The following is a 22,108-nucleotide window of genomic DNA, read 5'->3' on the forward strand; positions in this document are numbered from 1 at the left end:
ATGGCGAAAGTAGCAGAGGAACACGTTGAAGCTCGCGTCAAACAACTCCTGTCTCGTATGACTTTGAAAGACAAGGTTGGCCAGATGACCCAAATCGAGCGCCAGGTCGCCACTCCCGCTGCCGTTAGAGACCACTCCATAGGTATATATATATATGTGTGTGTGTGTGTGTCTCTCTCTCTCTCTCTCTCTCTCGATTTTTTGTTTCATGTAGTAATTGATGGAGGACTATTTATTTTATGGGGTTGGCAGGGAGTACATTCAGTGCCCCGGGCAACGTGCCCTGTGAAAAGGCTTCGCCTTCAGAATGGGCGGATATGGTGGATGGGCTTCAGAGGTCAGTGCTAACGTCGCGGCTTGGGATTCCTCTCATATATGCGACTGATGCAGTGTTAAACTTATTCCAGCAATCAGATTCAGTTACATAAACCACTACCAAGATCAAAACACAGAACACTAATCCTTATAAAGTGAAACATACTAACCTGAAGAATTTCCATTGGAAGCAGCCATGGGTGTTCACTGTTGATCTAAACGCAGCAACTCTTCTTCTCTCTGTCAGGATGCTTTTACTCTAACCAAGAATAGGACTTAGTTCCAACAAGAGCACGCACCTGTGAGAGGAGAGAATGCCATATATACACATATCCTTCTCATATTAGCATGTGGATTCCCTATTAAAATCCTTATGGGAAATAACTTATGTTTTCCTATATCAGTTTACTACTGCAATAAAATCCTTTATTGACAAGAACTGATATTCATCTTCATATAAGACTTTCTTATCCTTATTGGATTTGAATAGCTAATGCCCGATCATCTTATCTCATGTTTATACTCTTACATGCAGTTCATGGCAACGGTAATGTTTATGGTGCTACTATATTCCCTCACAACGTTGGTGTTGGCGCCACTAGGTAATTAGTTTGTCTTTCATTTTTGTTTTAAATTTTTCCTCTATGTTTTTAATATTGTTACGTGGTGCTGCTCTGCTGATCCACCCATGTTATAACCGAAGTTTAATTTATCAACTCCATAAACACCTCGCTCCCCGACCTAGCTATATTGTAACAAATGGATTATACTAAAATATATTTTCCATTAAAAGGATGTGTCAAAATTAAGTGAATTTGTAATTCTGAAAATGTGAATTCCGTACTTTACGAAAACAAATTAAAGTACATTTTCATAATGTTGGTTTACAATTACACCAGTGTCTACCAAGTTATCAGTCTCTTGTTTCATTTTTTAAGAAACTAATTTCTTTGTAATGATTTAAAGTTTGGTTTAAATTACTGAATTGTAGACAGAATCATTTTTTGATGAAACCAAACGGAAAGAGATGAGTCTTTGGTAGTCATCCTCCTCCAGTTCCTTTAGATTAACTTTTGAATTGTGTTATAGAGATGCGGATTTGGCTCGAAGGATTGGTGTGGCAACTGCTCTTGTGGTTTTCACTATATAATCGCTCCTTGTGTGGCTGTAAGTCATTATAGATTCCGTACTAATTACGTTTATCTGTTTTTATATTCATTAGACTCTGAATTTATTGTCAATTCGCAATAAATAAGTACTTATTTAGGCTCCATTTGGATCTTAGAATTTGGATTTTAATATTCAAATTTATATATGTACATATACACACACATGTGCGCGCGCCCACACACACACACACACACATATATATATATATATGAATTTTGGAATCAAGCATTTTAAGATATATTAGACATGACAATGAAGCATGAACTGGATGGTTTCGCAAAGAAATTCAGTTGAATGGATTCCGAGTGTTTTGACAGGTAAGCAAAGATCCGAGATGGGGAAGGTGCTACGAGAGTTACAGTGAAGACACTGAAATTGTAAGTCTATCGTTTCAGGCTTACAGGGGCAGCCACCCCAAGGACATCCCGAGGGCTACCCTTTTATAGCGGGAAGGTCAGTCGATAGTTTTTTATTCATGCTTCTTTTTCATGAAACATTTTGCATTTATCTGAGTTTGATAAGTTACGCACTTGTACGTTCTCTGTTCCAAAGAATTTGGAAAAAAAACGTTGACATGTTTGAGGTCATTTATGTTGATATTTAGACCATCTTTCATCTCAATAAACTAAACACATGGATTAGGCTAGAAAGATGAAGCAGCATATGACAAATATGAGCAGCAGCTTGCTGCGGGAAAACAGAGGGTATAGAGCAAACGGGGAAACAGAGGGCATAGAGCTTTTCTCACAAAGAGATATGTAGAAGACAAGGAAATGGATGTGGTCTACTACAGGATAGAAGATCAAGTTGCTGATATCTTTACCAAGGCATTACCAAAGGACAGATTCATCTACCTAAGAGAACTTTTGGGAGTGAAGCAGCAAAGCATTAAGAGAGAGTGTTAGAATTAATCCTTTGCTTTAAAGTTAATCCTTTTATGTAATTTGAAATGGTTAACTCTTTTACAAAAGATCTATGTCGTACATGTGGCAATAGATTAGAGATCCAAACATTTCAAATTACATAAAAGGATTAACTTTAAAGCAAAGGATTAATTTTAACACTCCCTCTTAATGCTTTGCTGCTTCACTCCCAAAAGTTCTCTTAGGTAGATGAATTTGTCCTTTGGTAATGCCTTGGTAAAGATATCAGCAACTTGATCTTCTATCCTGCAGTAGACCACATCCACTTCCTTGTCTTCCGTAACACCTCTGATGTAATGATGCTTCATAGCAATATGCTTTGATTTGCAATGACAGACATGATTCTTGCTCATGGCAATAGCCGACTTGTATTCACAAAGGATAGGAGTTGCTGATTCTTGTTTCTCACCAAAATCTTGCATAATTCTTCTCAGCCACACTACTTAAGAAGTTGCAATTGAAGCTGACGCATACTCAACCTCTACCGTTGATAGTGCAACTGATTTCTGCTTCTTAGACACCCAAGAGAATACACCAGTCCTTAGTGTAAAAGTATAGCCATATGTGCTCTTCAAGTCATCCACACTACCTCCCCAATCACTCTCACAGCCCATACAATTTTGTCTCAACATTCCTTTCATACATAATACCAAAGTCAATCGTACCTTGTATGTATCTTAGGATTCTCTTTGCATCTCCATAGTGAATGCGAGTAGGCTTGTGCATAAATCTAGACAACAAGCTTGTAGCATACTAAATATCGAGTCTAGTCGCTGTCAAATGCAACAAACTCCCAACTAGGCTTCTATACACAGATTCATCAGCATCACCACTACCATCTTCTCTTTGAAACGTTTCATTCACAACTAGAGGTGTTGCAACAGGCTTGTAACCAACCATTTTGAATTTTTCTAGAAGTGTTTTTGCATATTTCTTTTGAGCAATAAAGATACCATCATTTCATTGAATGGTACTAATTCCCAAAAAATAATGCAACATGCCTAGATCATTCATCTCATATTTCCTCATCATGTCATTCTTGAAATTCAAGATCATTTTATCACTACTTCCAGTATAAATCAAATCATCAACATATAAGGAAACGATAAGGATATCTGAAATAGCTTCATTTTTGACATAGAGGGCAGGTTCATTCTCACTTCTTTGAAATCCCCTTTCATTGAAATATAAGTCAATCTCTCCATACCATGCTCTCGGAGCTTGTTTCAGAACATAAAATGCCTTCTTAAGCTTGTACACCTTGTGCTTTTGTCCTCTAAGAACAAATCCTTGAGGTTGATCAATGAACACCTCTTCTTTTAGGACTCCATTTAGGAAAGCAAACTTGACGTCAATTTGGTGTAGAAATCACCCCTTTTGAGTAGCTACAAAAATAAGGCCTCTGATTGTTTCATGCCTAGTTACCGGTGCAAAGGTTTCTTGGAAGTCAATCCCTAATTTTTGAGAATAACCCTTTGCTACCAATCTAGCTTTGTTCCCTTGAATGGAACCATTTTGATTGAGCTTAGTCTTATAAATCCATTTCACTCCAATGACGGAGTTGTCACAAGGTCTGTCCACTAGTTCCCATGTCTTATTTTTCACAATGACATTGATCTCCTCTTGCATTGCAGCCTCCCATGTATCTTCTTTCACTGTATCATCAAAGTTTTCCGGTTCTACAACATAGAAATTGCAGCTTTCATAGACTTCATTTTAGCTTATTAACCAAACCGGCGTTGAACTTGGACTCGAAGGTGTGGGAGGGTGAACTTTAGGACTATTTTCAAGTGACAAATGTGGAATTTCCGGCTCAATTTCTTCTTCAATTCTGATTAGTATAGATTCCTCTCAGATGGTTGCTTGATTCCAATCCCACGAAGATTTCTCACTAAAGAGAACATCTCTACAAACCACAACTTTCTTCCTTTTTAAGTTGTAGAGTTTGTACCCTTTTGTGTGTGAAGCATAGCCTACGAAAATGCATCTTTCACTTGACTCATCAAGTTTTTATCTTAGTTCTTTCGGAACATAAACAAAATTGATTGACCCAAACACTCTCAAGTGATTCACGGAAGGCTTTCTTCCACTCCATGCCTCAAATGGTGTCTTGCCTTCAACTGCCATTGTCGGATGCCTATTCCTCAAGTAGATTGCTGTATTAACTGCCTCACCCCACAAATATTGAGTCATTCCCTTGTCATGCAACATTGCCTTAGCCATTTCGACTATGGTTGTGTTTTTTCGCTCAGCTACTCCATTTTGTTGTGGAGTGTAGCTGACAGTAAGCTGCCATTCCAAGCCAATATCTTGACAAAACTTATCAAATTCTGTGGATGTGTACTCTCCTCCTCTATCACTTCTAAGAACTTTGATTAGATAACTAGATTGTCACTCAACTATAGCTTGAAACTTCTTGAAGATTGAGAACACTTCTGATTTTTGTCTTAGAAAGTAACCCAAGTCATTCTAGAATAATCATCCATGAAGATTAGGAAATACTTGTTTCCCACTTGAGTAGAGGTTTTCATGGGTTCGCAAACATCTGTATGAATCAATTCCAATGGAGCTTTTGCTCTCCCAGCTTTACCATGTGGAAATGAATCTCTATGATGCTTCCTAAGTGCACAACCTTCACAGATTTCTTCATTTTCTTGGATGCTTAGCAACCCATGCACCATTTCTTTTTCTTGTAGCTTTTTGAGACTTTGAAAATTCAAGTGGCCAAGCCTTTTATGCTATAGCTTTGAATCTTCTTGCACTTCCATCTTGAGTACAGATTGAGTTGCATACTTAATTGTAAGAGGAAAGCTTATACTCTTCCTCATCTCAATCTTAGGCAAGAGTTGTTCACGATTCCTCCCATCATATATCTTGCAAGTATTGTCTCCAAAATACAAGTAGTAGCCATGTGCAATGAGTTGTCCAAGACTTGGTAAATTTTGCTTCAAATCAGGAACTAACATGACATCCTTGATGAACATCTTTCCATTCTTTGTATACACAGTAATAGTACCTTTTCCCAATGTATCAACTAGTTGCCCATTTCCCCTCTTCACTCAGGTTGGGTTTGTAGTGTCAATATTATGGAGTTTGTTCTTGTTCGCCATCATATGATTGCTAAAGTCGTTGTCCACAAACCAAACTTTAGCTTCTTCTTAGACGGTTGTATCATGACCAACATAAAACATATTGGTCTCTTCACCTTCTGCTTTGGTGTAGTGAGCTAGCTGATTATCTTTGTAGGTCCAATCCTTTTGCATCTGCTCGAATCTGCTACACTTGTGGCATTATACTTTTCCCTTGAACCAACATTCACTGGAATGAGCTTTGTCACAAATTTTGCACTTCGAAACATACAAACTCTTCTCAAGCATTTTCTTCTCTTCAAAATTACCCTTTCCTTCCCACACTTTGTTTTTGCCTTTCCAATTCTTGTTGGACTTGGCTTTGCTTTGACTTGAACTAGCTTCAGTTTTTGGATTCACTGTAAGTGTTTGGAAAGCATTTTCTACATCATTGTTGTCATGCCTGGATAGTCTTTGAGCAAAACCTTTGAGTGAACCAATCAATTCTTCAACGCTCAATGTTGACAAATCCTTAGTCTCCTCTATGATTGAAACTATGTTGTCATACTTTCTTGGCAAGCTAATTAAATACTTCTGAACCATTCTCTCATCAGACAAGGTTTCACCATAACTTTTCATTTGACTAATAATCTCAGACAATCTACTCAGGTAATCATCTAGCAATTCATCATCTTTCATTCTTATGTACTCAAAATCTCTTCTCAAATATTGGAGTTTGACTGCCCTTACCTTAGTAGAGCCTCTGTAGACTTTCTCTAGCACATCCCAAGCTGATTTGGCACTTGTCTCGTTCAAAATTCTCGGAAAAATTTCATCTAAGATAGCATTTTGGATGACCCCAAGAGCTTTTGCATCTCTCTTGATGTTTTCCTTCAGTTCCCTTGTTTGAGCCTCTGTCAAAACCACAGTACTTAGGGGTACCACATAGCCATCTTCAATCAAGATCCACAAATCATGAGATACAAAAATTGTTCTCAACTTTGTCCTCTAGAAGTCATAATTCTATCCATTGAAGATAGGTGTTCATATCTCTCCACTGCTACTTGAACCAGCCATGAATTTGAAAATTTTGATTTTAGGGTTTCACTTAGAATTTTCCCCTTTTGAGAATAAAAAAAGGATCCATTCTTTGATCAAGTTGGCTCTGATACCGTGTTGATATTCAGACAATCTTTCATCTCAATAAACTAAACACACGGACTAAGCTAGAAAGATGAAGCAACATATGACAAATATGAGCAGCAGCTTGCTGCGGGAAAACAGAGGGCAGATAGCAAACAGGGAAACAAAGGGCAAAGAGCTTTTCTCACGAAGAGATATTTTTCTGATATTTTTTTTTATATTGATTGAATGTCCCAGCACATGGGACAACTGATAAGGCAAATGGTTACAAAAGATTTATGCCATACATGTGGCAATAGATTAGAGATCCAAACATTTCAAATTACATAAAAGGATTAACTTTAACAATTTCTTCACTTTGACACCCACTCTTATGCCTACCAATATCTTAAATATTTTTAATTTTCTCCTAATTCTTTTATATTTCAGCAACAACAGTATTGCATGTGCCATGCATTTTGTTAGAGAAGGGGGTACAGACAAAGGTGTAAATGAGGGGAATGCTGTATTATCTTACGAGGATTTAGAGAGGATTCATATGAAACCTTATCTGGACTGTATTTCTCAAGGAGTTTGTACTATTATGGCTTCCTATAATAGCTGGAATGGAGATAAAGTACATGGCCACCGTTTTCTCCTTACAGAAATCTTGAAAGATAAGCTAGGTTTTAAGGTGAGGAAACCATATAATCTGCATAATTTCTCTTTCGTCTCAAAGTTTAATTGGACCATTATTATATGTAAACATCGGCGTCTACTATTGCTGCAGGGAATTTTAATTTCTGACTGGGAAGGAATTGACCAACTTTGCGAACCTGAAGGTTCAGACTATCGTTTATGCATTTCCTTAGCCATTAATGCAGGAATAGACATGGTATAAACACTCCAAGCTTATAGGCCTAAACAATTTTTCACTTTCCTTGATCTTTACATTGTCTGATTGGGAAGGTACGCGTGCAGGTCATGATGCCTTTTAGATATGAAAAATTCATCGAGGAATTAATATATCTTGTGGAATCCAGGGAGGTACCAATGTCTAGGATAGATGACGCTGTTGCAAGAATACTGAGAGTGAAGTTTGTTGCTGGTGTTTTCGAACATCCCTTTGCTGATAAATCTTTACAGGACGCAGTTGGTTGCAAGGTAATCTTCTGAGCTCAGCACGTCTTTCATTCTCCTTGTTGAAAATTTCACATGCTTTGCCTGTTATCATTTGAAAGTGCATGATCAGTGAACATCTGACAAAACCAGTTCGAATCAAGTTAGTACTAGTGAATTAGTTTTGCGTCAATGATTCTTGTGTGCAGTTGCACATAGATCTAGCACGTGAAGCAGTTCGCAGGTCATTGGTTCTGTTGAAGAACAGAAAGGACCCAATGAAATCTTTTCTTCCATTAGACAGAAATGCTAAAAGAATACTTGTTGCTGGAACTCATGCCGATGATCTTGGAAATCAATGTGGAGGATGGACCTCTACAAAATATGGTAGCAGCGGCCAGATAATAATCGGTATGGAATTTTATAATTGAGAGACTAACTGTGATCAGTGTGACTTAAAAGACTAGGATTTTTCTTTTTAAAAAAGTTTAAATTCTCAAGTTTCGAACCCAGAATTCTTCAAAGTTTTCAAAAACCATTACTACAGGCTACATAGAAGTTGTGTTTTCTTGCGCTTGAAGAATTCTGGCTATTACTACTTTTAACGGATAGTATAATCTTGGCCTTAAATTGATAGATTGTAAATCAGCATTGTTACATCTCCTCATTGCATTTATTACCCTAATTTATTAGCACATGTACATGTTTAAGGACAACCATCTTGGAAGCTATTAAGATGGCAGTTGGAGATGATACAGAAATAATTTACGAGAAATATCCATCAGCAGACACCTTAGCGTGTCAAGATATCTCTTTTGCGATTATGGTTGTTGGTGAAGCTCCGTATGCAGAAGGCAGGGGTTACAGTTCAGAGCTTGTGATCCCGTTCAATGGAACTGATGTCATAAGCTCGATTGCTGACAGAATTCCTGTCTTGGCGATTTTGATTTCTGGAAGACCCTTAGTTTTAGAGCCTTTGCTCTTGGAAAAGATGGATGCCCTTGTTGCTGCTTGGCTCCCTGGTACTGAAAGAGAGGGAATTGTAGATGCAATCTTTGGAGATTTTGACTTCGAGGGTAGACTCCCGGCGACATGGTTTAAAAGGGTTGAACAACTGCCTATGCATGCTGCAGACCCTTTATATCCTCTTGGCTTTGGGATGACATAAAATAAGGTGTAATCTTTGCACCAAAGAATTTGAAGATAATGTTGTTTTATTGTTTGAATCTGAATTTATTGCACCGGTTTTTGCCTAACATTTATTCATGAATGCACCCTCTTTTATGCCATTGTCTTCGTGTCACCGAGGAAATTTTTGCTTAGACCGTTATGCGGTTAGACTTGTAAGGTAGTCCAATCAAAAGGTGTCATGTTGATACGATAGTGAGATTGATATGATGTCCTGCTGACTTGGCATCTCAGCTTCATACAAGTTTTTCACTTTGATTTCTTTACACATTTCATAATTTCCATTATGTGTATTTTTCTCTTTGATTCTTTCCGCATTCTCATAATTTAGCTTACACAAACCTCTTGAGAGTTGGCATCATGCTTCCAACTTGAAATCGAGCCTATAGTTTAGGGGTTTCAACAGGCTTATTGATAGGATTTTTACCATTTATGTAAATAGGGTCAAAATCACATGAAATACTTGCAAGAATAGAAGGATATTGTAGTATAGATGCTCATGCAAGGTCGTTATCCTCAATGACTATTTCAATAATTTATACAAAAACAATTCCTAATTAATTATTTGAAATTTAAAATTGAAAAAGATGATTTTGAATTGAGTAATATTAAAAATGAATTTTAATTAAAAACAAATATGATAAAAGAAAAGAGTTTTAAATATCAATTTATAAAAGCATTAGGGTTTCACCATTACCTAGCAATCCTATGAATTTTTACCAATTACTTGTGATCTACACATGCCACTTTGAAGGTTAGGTTTTCCTAATATATATTCTACTTGGAACCTCCAACATAGAACGTATACCTAACATACAACCCGTCCGGACGTTTAGATCAAATTTGAACATGAAAGACTCATTATACTTTATGAAAACCCTTAGAAAAATCATGCAACCCTTAAGACGAGGTGTTCATCTTAAGTGAAATTACAATTATTAATCACAAGAAGCCAGCGCCAATTTTAGGGAACCTTCTGACCAAAATTGCATCAAATTAATTTTCTAAAGATCCTAATGGTGATCAGGCATTAAGACAATTAGATAATTTAATCACGGTGATTAATAAATTCAAAGTATGCATACAATCAATGATAAGCAATTAAATAAAAATTACATATTCATGCTAAGGCTAAAGGCTTCACCCTAGCAAAATAAATTAGTTACACATATTTATAATTACAATCATAGAAAATATTATTAAGAAGAAAAGGGATGAAAACACCTTAAAGTAGAGAATCTCCAAGAACCCTAACAATTACTCTCTATCTCCAAAGTTTCATAAAAGAAAGCATGCCTAACTAAGGCCGGCCGAAACCTTTTAAATCGCATCTAAAAGGCATCACACAATTCCTAAAAACCAGGTCTTTTATTCCCACTAGGAAACTAAGAATAATAAAATAAAATATCTTAGAAAATAAAATCCTAATTAACCTAGGAGAATCTGCCAAGTACTTGTCCAACCACGTTTTAGCCTCAGAAATCCCCAAATCCGGCTCATAATAGCTAGTTTTGAAGATCGGGACGTTCTGAACACATCTCCAGAAGGCCATGAACCCATCTGAGGTCATCATGGGCTCCAAAACCGCAATTCAAGCCCAAAACGTTACTATTCCAACATTGCACACTGCTCCTTTATTTTATAGTAAAAAAATAGCCGCTTGGTGGAAAAATTTGATATTTTGACACGATCAAGCAAAATGACTCACAAACGTCCTCCAACTAGAATTACACCAAAACTCATCCATTTGATCATGTTTTTCTCTAGAGGAAGTCGAAAGTCCTATATTGGAAATACAATTCAAAGTATCAAAATTCTTCCAAAATATTAATCAAAATATACTAAGAATAGGGTTAAATATATAATATAAAATCTACTAATCACTTATTGCAATTTATAAGGAAATTTGTACACGTCGAAATTTTGGTGAAGTAAATGTTTACCAACACATTAAAGTTTCGACATGCCAAGACTTATGTGGCATGCGACATGTGTGTCTTACAAATCGTACACATGACATGCGACTCATCAAAATCTGATGAGTCATCAAGAGAGACACGTGTCAATACTTGACGGAAAGTAATTAAGAAATTATTTGATTTTAATTTTTAATTAAAAAATTAAAAAATTAAAATTTAAAACAAACGAAAATACCAAATTGGGGAAGATTGATATATGATTTTTATTTGATTAAATCAAATATTAATAGACGGAGTCAAATGACGATCCGAGTCACAAATTAAGTCTTGACTCTTTCGTCAATTAATCAAGTCCACAATTAAGGCCAAAGCCGTAGGTAAGCCTTGGAGAGCCTATAAATACGAGACTCGAAGATAAAGAAAGGGGTCAAAAATTCATTCTCACACCTAGATGCTCAAACTCTCAAGCCTCAAACAATCTTGAACATTCTCAGAAAGCTCTCTGCATTATTCGCCACACCCATGAAGAATCATCAAGCACAACTATATATGGCAGTTCTTCTATCACCATAAGCCAAAACCTTGCGGCATCTATTCATCCGATATCAAGTCATTGCGAGTCTTAGATCAACATCCCCTACACAAACACTTTGCATCCCGAAGATTGAATTAGATAATCAAATTTGTAATCAGATATTATAATGCTAAACATTCATTAATACAAATATTATTTTGTACTCATCAATTGCCATGATAATATAAATATACTCATACATTAGTCCATGCTTATTCAAAACACATGGAAAATTAAGATGAAAGGAACAACCTTTACTCCCACATAGCAGCTGAATCAAATAAGTCAATGACTCCCATATTCATGACATGATCTTTGAACACTCCAACAGTCAAGGGCTTTGTGAGAGGCTACTCCTGCCTTCACCTTTTCCTTTATGGACAAATATCTCATGTCCATCATTCATACATGTTTATGTTACACCTTTGGGTAAGAAACATAAATAACCATCAATTTGAAAATAGATTATGTAACCTTATTGTATAATAGTCATTAAAAGATTAAGAAACCAAGATTTCAAGTCTTTGGACAAGAAAGAGGTCAACTTAATTCTCTTGAAAATGTTATACCCTAAAAAATCTCAAACCATTTATCTATTCCTCTCTTTGGAAAAGAATATTGACATGTTATGAGTTTTAAAACCATAATTTACATAATCCAATTCCTGAAGTCTTTTCACTTTGGTGAAAAACATATGTACACAAGTTTGCACTACAAATCTCGTTCAAAAGATTTTTCCTGAAGATGTAAATGTCAGTGAACAAAATATTATCGCAAAATACTTTATAGCTATGATTGCAACCATCTGAAGAAGTCAAGAAACATCAGTGAGTTAAGCGCCAAACCCTACTGATCATAAAATAATCATTAGTCAAAACCAATTAAGCAGTCTTTAACTCAAAATTGCCTCAAAACCCAATCAATCGTGAAAACAAGTTCATTTAATCATGCATATTTATGTCACACTTTTGAACAAGAGACCTAAATTGCCTTAATTCTTTACTGTATAACCATCATAATAGATTAAGATAGAATAACCCTTTGATAAATTAATGCCCAAAACTTTCTTAACAATATGATTAGAATAACCCAAAAACAACTCCTATTAAGTTTTTAGAACTTATACACTTATTGCAAATAAGTTAATGAGTGTGAAGCCCAATTTTCTTTCACTAATTCTCCCACTTGGGCAAACACTTGTTAATATATTCTTTCAAAAAATGTATCAAAAAATTATTTTCTTCCTAAGGAAACATCTCCAATACATGCCATAAATTAGCCTTGAATGAATTCCACATGCTTTTGAAATTCATACGTTCATCACTTCCTTATAAACATAACCACTTGACCAACGCATTACATAAGAATCGATAAATATTGATGATAATTATCACATAATTACTACAAACCTCATTCATTTGTATAATGTCTTTCCACTGAATCTTTTCTTTTGTTCCATCCATGAATAACCAATGATAAGTACCGAGAAGCTCAAGCAGTAGCCTTCAATTCCGATAAACCTCCCTCATCAGAATTAGTGCTCACACCAATGACAAAAGCTTGAGATATAACTAACCGCATTGCATCAAGTAAACTATAAAGCAATCTCTGTTTTTCCCAGAGAAAACAAGTCAAACTCATCCATAACATAGATAATTGTATGAGCTAATCCACACTCCCTTTACATGGCTATCTTAAAGTGGGTTATCATCAAATGATGCCACTCTCAAAAGCACCAACTGATGGACCATGCATAGCTGCCTACTTTGTACATAATGTTTGAACTTTATTAGGGTTAGCTCATAATCAAGGATTACAAACAGTTAGGGAACAAGGTTACATACATACATACATACATACATACATATATATATGTGTGTGTGTGTGTATATATATATATAATCGTGCATTGCAAGCATATAGTGGAAACACAGAAAGATTAGATATTCCAGTGCTCCATCCATCTTACAGCAGTATATGATTGCATACACAAATGGAGGTGTGAAACAGTCGAGAAATACCTGCCCAGTTCAAGACAGTGACGCCCTTCAATCAATGGCCTGTGTTCAACTAACCACTTTGCAAACGAAAATGTCCCAGGCCATATTTAATTGGCATTCAACTGATTGAACAAAATTTCGCGGACGACCAACTCCATCCCAGGAAACGCGTGCCCCCTCTCTACGAAGCTTTGCTGGCTTTCTAGGGAAAAAGGCAATAGAAGCTTTGGGAATTTGAAACTCGAATTCACAAGATCCAAAACCCAACTCCATCAACCACACAAACACAGCAATCCATCCCAGAAAAGCAAAGAAAACTCACACACATTAGTTGAAGAATTATAGTGCCCAGGATCAAAATATAATCAACGACAATAGTAATTAAAAGAATCGAATTTGTTCAACATTCCACCAAATACTATGTTCAAATTCACAAATTGAACCACTCAAAATATTCCCTTCTTTGAAAGGAAATATATGCACGTTATGATGGATGAATCACAATTTCATGCAATCATATCACTGGACCAATATATTACCATGTAAAATTATCAGAGAGATGGGCCAAAGGCCCACTTTCAACAATATCGATATTGTCTCAGACTTGATAATTACCACCTGGATAATCCGTCAGGTGTGGTATTTTATCTCAAAATGCCTCAGTATTAGTTTAGAGTATGATTAGGATATTTAAACTATTACTTTTGTTTTTCTACGACCGATGTGGGATTCGACACACCCTCTCACATGGGACCTAATTTGCGGGTCACATATTGAAGATCCACACATCAGCAACCACGCAGGGCCAAGGGACCTACCATCATTTTACAGGGACAAGGGGACCCACCCATTGCGTGGCAGTACGTACAAGCCTGCTCCCCGACTCTAATACCAAATGTTAGATTAGAATTTATTCTCAGACTTGGATCACAACATTCATGTAAGTGTTAGTCAATTGTGATTGAATAATCATATATATATGAGATGAATGCACCGAAGAGAAAACTTTTAGAACGTTTTCTACTCACACAGTCCTTATGTCCAATACTAGTGATAGTCTAGTGATTGAGCGAACGTGTGTCTAATGAGCAGGGACGTTCATATTTATCGAGTATATTCCTAACGTGATCCCAGCTATCATGGGATCAGTTAATACCCATTAATTTACACGTTCAAATGAGGCTGACTAATCTCATTTGTATCATGATCCCAAATCTTAAATAATAGGAAAATAGTTTGTTCATATGGCCACGACTCCTAATCAGTTTAAACGACATTTAGGTATCCTTATCATAATATGTGTACGTTCAAAACCTAACACATTCCACAAGCTTTGCTTGTTACCATTTGAAAGTGCATGATCAGTGAACATCTGACAAATTACCAGTTTGAATCAAGTTAGTACTAGTGAATTAATTTTAACTTCAATGATTCTTGGGCGCAACTGCACAGAGATCTAGCACGTGAAGCAGTTCGCAAGTCATTGGTGAAAGGACCCAATGAAACCTTATCTTCCAATAGAAAGAAATGCTAAAAGAATACTTGTTGCTGGAACACATGCCGATGATCTTCTAAATCAATGTGGAGGATGGTCGGCTACAAAACATGGTAGCAGCGGCCCGATTACTATCGGTATGGAATCATGTGGCTATTTCCATTATATTTGATAATTGGAAGACTAATTGTGATCAATATAACTTAACAAGACTACGATTTCCCTTTCTAAAAACTTTAAATTCTCAAGTTTCGAACCAGAATTCTTCAAACTAACAACAGCCTACATAGAAGTTGTGTTTTCTTGTGCTTGAAGAAATTTGGCTATTGCTACTTTTAACGGAATTAAATTGATAGTTTGTAAATCAGCACTGTTATATCTCCTCAATGCCTTTATTGCCCTAATTTAGTAGCACATGAACATGTTGAGGGACAACCATCTTGGAAGCTATTAAGAAAGTAGTTGGAGATGATACAGAAATAATTTAAGAGAAATATCCGTCAGCAGTCACCTTAGCGCGTGAAGATATCTCTTTTGCGATCGTGGTTGTTGGTGAAGCTCCGTATGCATTAGGCAGGGGTTACAGTTCGGAATGTGATCCCGTTCAATGGAACGGGTGTCATAAGCTCGATTGCTGACATAATTCCCGTTTTGGCGATTCTGATTTCCGGAAGACCCTTAGTTTTTGAGCCCTGGCTCTTGGAAAAGATGGATGCTCTTGTTGCTGCTTAGCTCCCTGATACTGAAGGAGAGAGAATTGTGGATGCAATCTTTGGAGATTTTGACTTCGAGGGTCGACTCCCGGTGACATGGCTTAAAAGGGTTGAACAACTGCCTATGCATGTTGCAGACCTTTATATCCGCTTGGCTTTGGGATGACATACAATAAGCAATAATGTTTGCACCAAAGGATTTGAAGATAATGTTGTTTTACGTTTTGATTCTGAGTTTATTGAACTGGTTTTAGCATAACATTTATGTTGGGATTTACGGCTCAAAATTAGGATGATGCAGAAATTAGCTTTGTGTTACCTATTTTATTTGGTGTCCTATTTGTGCTTGGATTTGACTTCTTGGTTGAATTCCTTGCTTGGTGGAGAGGTTTTCTTAATTACCTATTTGATTAGGATTTGGATTTACTTCCAATTAGAATTAGGATTCTCATTGTAACCTAAGTCCTATGCACTATAAATAGGACCTTTGACATGCCCCAGCCCCGATAATTCCAAATATTAGGGTAGACACGTATTGGTCGACAACTGAGGGTGACGAAGCCATTTTAAACATGCATATAAGTAAAAGATATGCAATTAAAACGTAAAATACCATAGCAGGAACGTGTTCTAAGCATACAACTACTAAGAATAATATGGAAGAATTACTAGGAAAATATACGAACAAAGGAATGATACCTATACTAAGAAGACTCTAGAATACATAGGCAAAAGTGTCCTGACGCCGGGATCATGTGCCTCAATCCTAACTCCTGAGGGAGCACAAAACCAGAAAATGTAAGTGGACCAAAGTTTATAATAATAATATTAATAATAGAAAAACCGTTTTCTTTATGAACATAGTAACCCCCTGTTTTGAAACATATATATAATACTAAATATAGATTTTATGAAAAACCCTAGCATGCCATGTAAAACATTTGTAAAACCTCTGTAAATCATATCCGCGAAGTACTCACCTAGGGGTATCATAATCGCCCGAAGGCAGTACCTGTCCATCCCCTGAAGGTGAAGCTGAATAATCTGTCCATCAACCTGAAGGTGAAGCTGTATAACCTATCCATCACCCAAAGGTGAAGCTGTATAAAATAGCATACATTCACACTGACACTAGACGTGGCTAGTGAAGCTGTCCGACACCACTTTCGGCGATGAAGTTAGGGGTATATAATATATCATATCTCACTCCTCCATCATCTGTGTCCTATGGCCACAGACATAATACCCGTGGTGTGTGGATGTGTCGTATGATAACCCACTAGGTAAGTATTGAAAACATATCTCAAAATCTCGTATCAAACATCGTAGCTCAGAAGCTCAAACCTCGTCTCATAAATCCATGGCAAACCATATTCATAAATCCATGATAAACATATATTCATAGAATTTTATAACAAAAAATCCAATGATTCATAACCTTTAGTGATATATAAATCCGATAAATCGTAATTATTTCGTAAAAGCAATTTAAATAATCATAGGTATGAAAATCCGTAAAACATAATATAAATCATGCTCCAATCATAAAATATGCAATGCATGCTAGGCTAATATTTTATAAAAATATATAAGTTATGAAGGGGTCCGCTCACAAGTTTTCCATTGCCCGAAAGCCTCTCAAACTATCAAGAATGTGATCACTTCTCGCCAACGCGCCTAAACACAATTAGGAACCTTTTAGTAAAACTCTACTAAAATGTTCTAATTTTGGAAAACGGATGATGGATTCAGATTCGCCACGTCGAGGAACCTCAGTTTTTCCCCCACGCACCACCATACGTGGCAGTTGGCCGCCTCGACTCACCGAAAAATCCAACAACTCCAAAAATTCTCAAATTTTACAAGAAGGAAGATCTCAATGAGTGGAGAAACTTTCATACCTGTGGCTAAGGCCAATTTGGCCGAGAAAAACCTCAATTTCACTCAAACCCGTCGGAACCCTAGATTTAGGTGTGCTTTGATTCAACTCCTCTGGTGCTCCACCGCCTCTATGGTTGGTTGGGGTTTGTTCTTGGGTTCAAGGAGAGTCTAATGGTGGTAGAGATCTAAGGAATTTGCTTCAAAAATTGGTAGATTGCCACCAAGAACACCACGGTGCCACCGGTGCTATTCCCACAAAACCAAGACCAAAAATCATCGAGTTTGGGGTGGAACTTGAAGAAGAAGGGTCATGGAGTTGATTCTAGGTGGTGGCGCGGCGTGAATTGCTGGAAAAAATTGCCTTAATGGCGTTGGAAAACATGGGTGCCGTCGGGTCGGGTACGTGTCAAAGGGAACCCAGTGGGTTCCTCTCCTTCTCCATTAGTTTATTTTGTGTGCTTCACCATTAGTTTAGAGAAGTTTCTCTATTTGGGTTTTATGTGGAGGTCACTGTTTGGAATCATGAGTGTGGCAAATTCATGGCTCATTCGTTTGGGAATTTGGTAAGAATCAATTTAAGTTAGAGAACAATTGGGAGAATCTTATCCATTTATTTGTTTTGAGTTCTCTACTCGTTTGGTTTAGGATTTTGTAGTTTGTGGCATTTGAGTTGTGAGAGTTAAACACGCTTTTGTAATCTCGTCTATTTAGTGAAATTCCTCGTCGTGTTTCACCAGTGGACGTAGATTTTGTGTCGAACTAGATTAAATCTCTTGTGTTCTTATTTTGAGATTGTTTGTTTTAGCCTTCATCTACGATGTTGATATGTAGTACTTTATTAGAATTCGTTTCCGCTTACGCATAAAAATACCACAATTTATTCATGTACGCATCTTTTTTTATGCCAATGTCTCCGCATCATCGACAATATCTTTGCTACGAGCGCCACGCGGTCAAATGTAGGGCAATCCAATAAGAAGATGTCACGTTGACACGATCGGAAGATAGATTTGAAATCCCGCCAACTTGGCTTCTCAGCTGCATACAAGTCGACCAGGATGAAATGAGATGCCTTTTAATTTACCTTTCTACTCTTTGATTTCTTTCCGCATTCTCATAATTTCCATTATGTACCTTACACAAAACCTCCTGAGAGTCGAGACCATGCTTCCAACTTGAAATCGAGCCTACAGTTCAGGGGTTTCACCTGCTTATTGCAATTTACAAGCAAATCATTGCAGGGCATTTCATATATTTATCCACACGACATTATGCAAGCAATTCGTTTGCCTAAGCCTAAGGTTTTGTCCGGTCAAAATTTTTCAAGAGAACAAGAAGATTGCGCCTACAAATACACATGGAACAAAGAGTACTTCTACTTTACAAGCTAGACGCAACTCTGAGCAATGACAGAAACTCCTACAGCATAATCTACTGCATGTTCAAGTTTCAGATACATTAGTGTGCGCCTGCCGGACGAAAATTTGATGTACAGTGAAACTCTTGCCATAGAACGATTGGATAAGTGTGAAGCTTCCATAACTCTCTTAATATAGGGCTCATATTAAACCCTCCCAAGGCAAGCCAAGTTCGTGTATTGAAATCCTTGAACATATTTGGAGTATCCCATTAAAAATCAGCAATTTATGGCAATACGACCTGAGAAAATATTGATTCCAAGTTTGTAAGGTATTGAGGAGATAACAACAAGATTAGTCGTGAATCATATTATCCAAAGTAGAATATAGAAATAGTGAATTACTTTCAAGGCTAACGTCTTCTTTTAGATCTGGTACGACGGCGGAGAATCCGGAAAACCACGACAGTAAAAGTGAGAAGTACTTGTGTGATGATTAATATCTTCAAACCTGGAAACACGAAAAGCCCCAACTTTCGTTCACACATAATTTTAGCTATAAAAAGACAAGTAAGAAAGAAGAGACTACCTGTAAGATTCTGAATCAAGTCGTCCAAATTAACTCCACTTTTGGATTGTTTTCTGTCAATTTGCCCAAGATCACCAACTCTTGAGAAGCTATGGATGGTTTTGTACTCAATATTCCCGCCCATGATGCATGTGTTTGGACAATTGACACTACCATCATACTCGTCACTTCCATCGCAACAATCTATGTAAATAGTGGATGGCAACAGACAAACATCATAAATCTAAATGGATAATGGAACTATATATGGAAAGCAAACACATGATTAGACCAGACCAGAGCTTAGAATTAAACTGGATTAGTGCCATGGATTTTCTGATGTCAGAGCTTAGAGATATGGGGACTATATCATGCCAAAAGTTAGAGAGCTTCGGAATTCAGACTGAAAGCCCATCCTCAACACTGGATGCAGTCATGTATTTAAACCATGTAAAGAAATATTACAGCAAATCGAGTGTGCAAGTGTGTTCATATATACAAGCTAACAGCTGGAGAAAAAACGTATAGAATTCAATTATTCAAATACAATGAGCAAATGAAAATCAGTTTGAATTAATGCAGAATCATTCAAAACTAATTAGTGTTTGAATATAAATCCATTAGAAACACGCACATGACTAACTTGACTGGGTTTTACATATGTCCACCGGCAGAGGAAGAAATGTATGGCAAAGGACCTGATATTATATGATGGACGTTATCCAAGCAAAAACATTTTTTTTTTAGTATAGCAATACCACAAAGCAAGGCATCTGTAACATCCCAGCGATAAATAAGGGAAAACTAGATGTCACTTCCTCATAGAGGAGACTAGCTTTAAAGCAAAAAAGGAAAACTCAAAACAATTTAAGCATTGGACTTTATATAGAGAGAACATACTCATGTCATACATATGTAAAAACTGGTCTAAAGAAATTTAGCACTCTCCAGTGTTTAAAGAAAAATATCAAAGAACACAACTTAAATAAAAATGTACACTACGACTTAGTCCCCGCCGTATACTACTAATACAGTTACCCATTTTTTAAAGTTATGTTTGAAGTTTTTCATTAACCTCAGGAGGGTGCTAAATTACTTTAAACCATCTTACCTATGTATGACTTGAGTATGTATTCTTTAAAATAAGGTCTAGTACTTAAATTGTTTTGAGTTTCCCCTTTTTCTTTAAAGCGAGTCTCCTCTACAAGAGAAGTGACATCCCGTTTTCCCTTATTTATCTCTAGGGTGTTACAACATCAATTCATCTTGTTTGAAAAAATTAAGCTACAAGCGCCATGAGCCATGTATTACATAGAATTAATTAAGAAAAGCCTTAAATAAATATGCGATTCAAGCAAATAAGTAACTATACATATGATACTTACCACAAACCTGATCGTTAACTCGAGAAGAAAATAGGAAGCGCGGAGTACTTCCGCTATTCAAACAATAGAATTTTCCTGCATGGCAAGCGGAAGTCCCTGAAAAATTCAAAAGAAGCTTAAATGACTACTGGGACACAAACAGGGGGATTATATGCATAGCATAAAAACAAAACTTTAAATAGGAAGAAAAACTTGGAAATGAGAACTGAAACTAATATTATTAAGGGGTAGTTACAGTTTACTCCAATTACCATACTTTCTTTTTTATTTACACACCAGAAAAATTAGTCTTTCCTTTCCACCCCATTTAGAATTTTTTTTTTTGTGGATAGGTCACATTTTCATATTTTCTACCCTATTTAAACCCTAAAAGTTCCTCAGTGACTGCAAGTTTCCGGCATTTCCGATCAAATATTCCGGTCAGTAGAGTTACAAAAGTTAGTTCCTGCAAATTGCAATCTCCTTGATGTGCCTGTGTTTTCTATTTGGGCGTTCACCAATAAATGAATGACCCAATTCAAAATTAGGGACAGGAAGATAAATGGAAAATTTTTACGAGGCGAATGTAGAAACAAAAATTCAAAGAGGGGGTTATTAATAATTGAGAGTTTAGAGCGAGTGAGTACCAGGCTCATCGGTTCCGTCAAGGCAGTCACAGAAATCATCATTGAGACGGTCTCTAGTGAAGGATTTGGAGTCATCCCTGCAGTTGATCACCTCTGAACCATAGTATTTTTCATCTGCATCCACACAAGAGAAGAAATTATTTCAATTTCATATATATATATATATAGAGAGAGAGAGAGAGAGAGAGACCGAGTGGGTGAACTCCAAGAAGAGGTGGGATGGGGAGAGAGTGAGGAGAGGTGAAGGAGGAGGTGAGTAGGAAACACACGGAGACAAGACGGATGAAACTCGTCTCCATGTCTTTCTGCCAGAAACCCCTTCTTTGTTTTTTGTTTCTTCAAAGGGATATTTTTCTTAATTTGGCAAAATGAGCTAAAGAAGGTATTGACCAAAAAAATGGGTTTATTGACCCAAAAAAATAGGTTAAATTTTATAAATAAAATGATATAAAAGTTAATGATTAAATTATTATTTAAGTATTAATTAATGTAGTATTTTTTTTATTCGTAAACACTATTTAATTTAAGAGGTGTATTCAGTTGAGATTTTGAACGATTTTAAATTTTGTAATGGATTTAAGAGTATTCAATTAAGAGTTTAAATGATTATCTATTAATTTTAAAGTGCATTCAAGGAGGGTTTTGAGATAATTTATTAAAATTCTTATATATCCGGATATATTCA

At 36.5% G+C, this 22,108-nt stretch overlaps 1 protein-coding gene and 1 pseudogene across 1 annotated transcript; one reads left to right on the forward strand and one right to left on the reverse strand.

The window, feature by feature from the left end:
• On the forward strand, positions 1-8,958 carry LOC103936727 (annotated as a pseudogene).
• A 9,758-nt stretch (positions 8,959-18,716) lies between these two features.
• On the reverse strand, positions 18,717-21,785 carry LOC103937860 (glucosidase 2 subunit beta). Its single transcript, XM_048591655.1, has 6 exons — positions 21,614-21,785; positions 21,424-21,537; positions 20,798-20,893; positions 19,434-19,616; positions 19,250-19,355; positions 18,717-19,146 (listed from the first exon to the last, which is right to left on the reverse strand). Exons 1-5 carry the CDS (start codon positions 21,720-21,722, stop codon positions 19,258-19,260), a joined length of 600 nt encoding a protein of 199 aa, XP_048447612.1. The 5' UTR covers positions 21,723-21,785; the 3' UTR covers positions 18,717-19,146; positions 19,250-19,257.
• Positions 21,786-22,108: the final 323 nt, after the last annotated feature.

This window comes from the organism of the source record quoted next, unplaced genomic scaffold (assembly GCF_019419815.1).
Source record: "Pyrus x bretschneideri cultivar Hongxiangsu unplaced genomic scaffold, Pyrus_bretschneideri_v1 Contig35, whole genome shotgun sequence".
NCBI classification, from domain to species: Eukaryota; Viridiplantae; Streptophyta; class Magnoliopsida; order Rosales; family Rosaceae; genus Pyrus; species Pyrus x bretschneideri.

Coding starts and splice junctions, on each gene's coding strand:
- LOC103937860 (XM_048591655.1), bottom strand. CDS start 21,722: ATGGAGACGAGTTTCATCCGTCTTGTCTCCGTGTGTTTCCTACTCACC. Junction 20,894..21,423: donor TGACGGAACCGATGAGCCTG/GTACTCACTCGC, acceptor TGAATTTTTCAG/GGACTTCCGCTTGCCATGCA. Junction 19,617..20,797: donor AGTTAACGATCAGGTTTGTG/GTAAGTATCATA, acceptor CTATTTACATAG/ATTGTTGCGATGGAAGTGAC.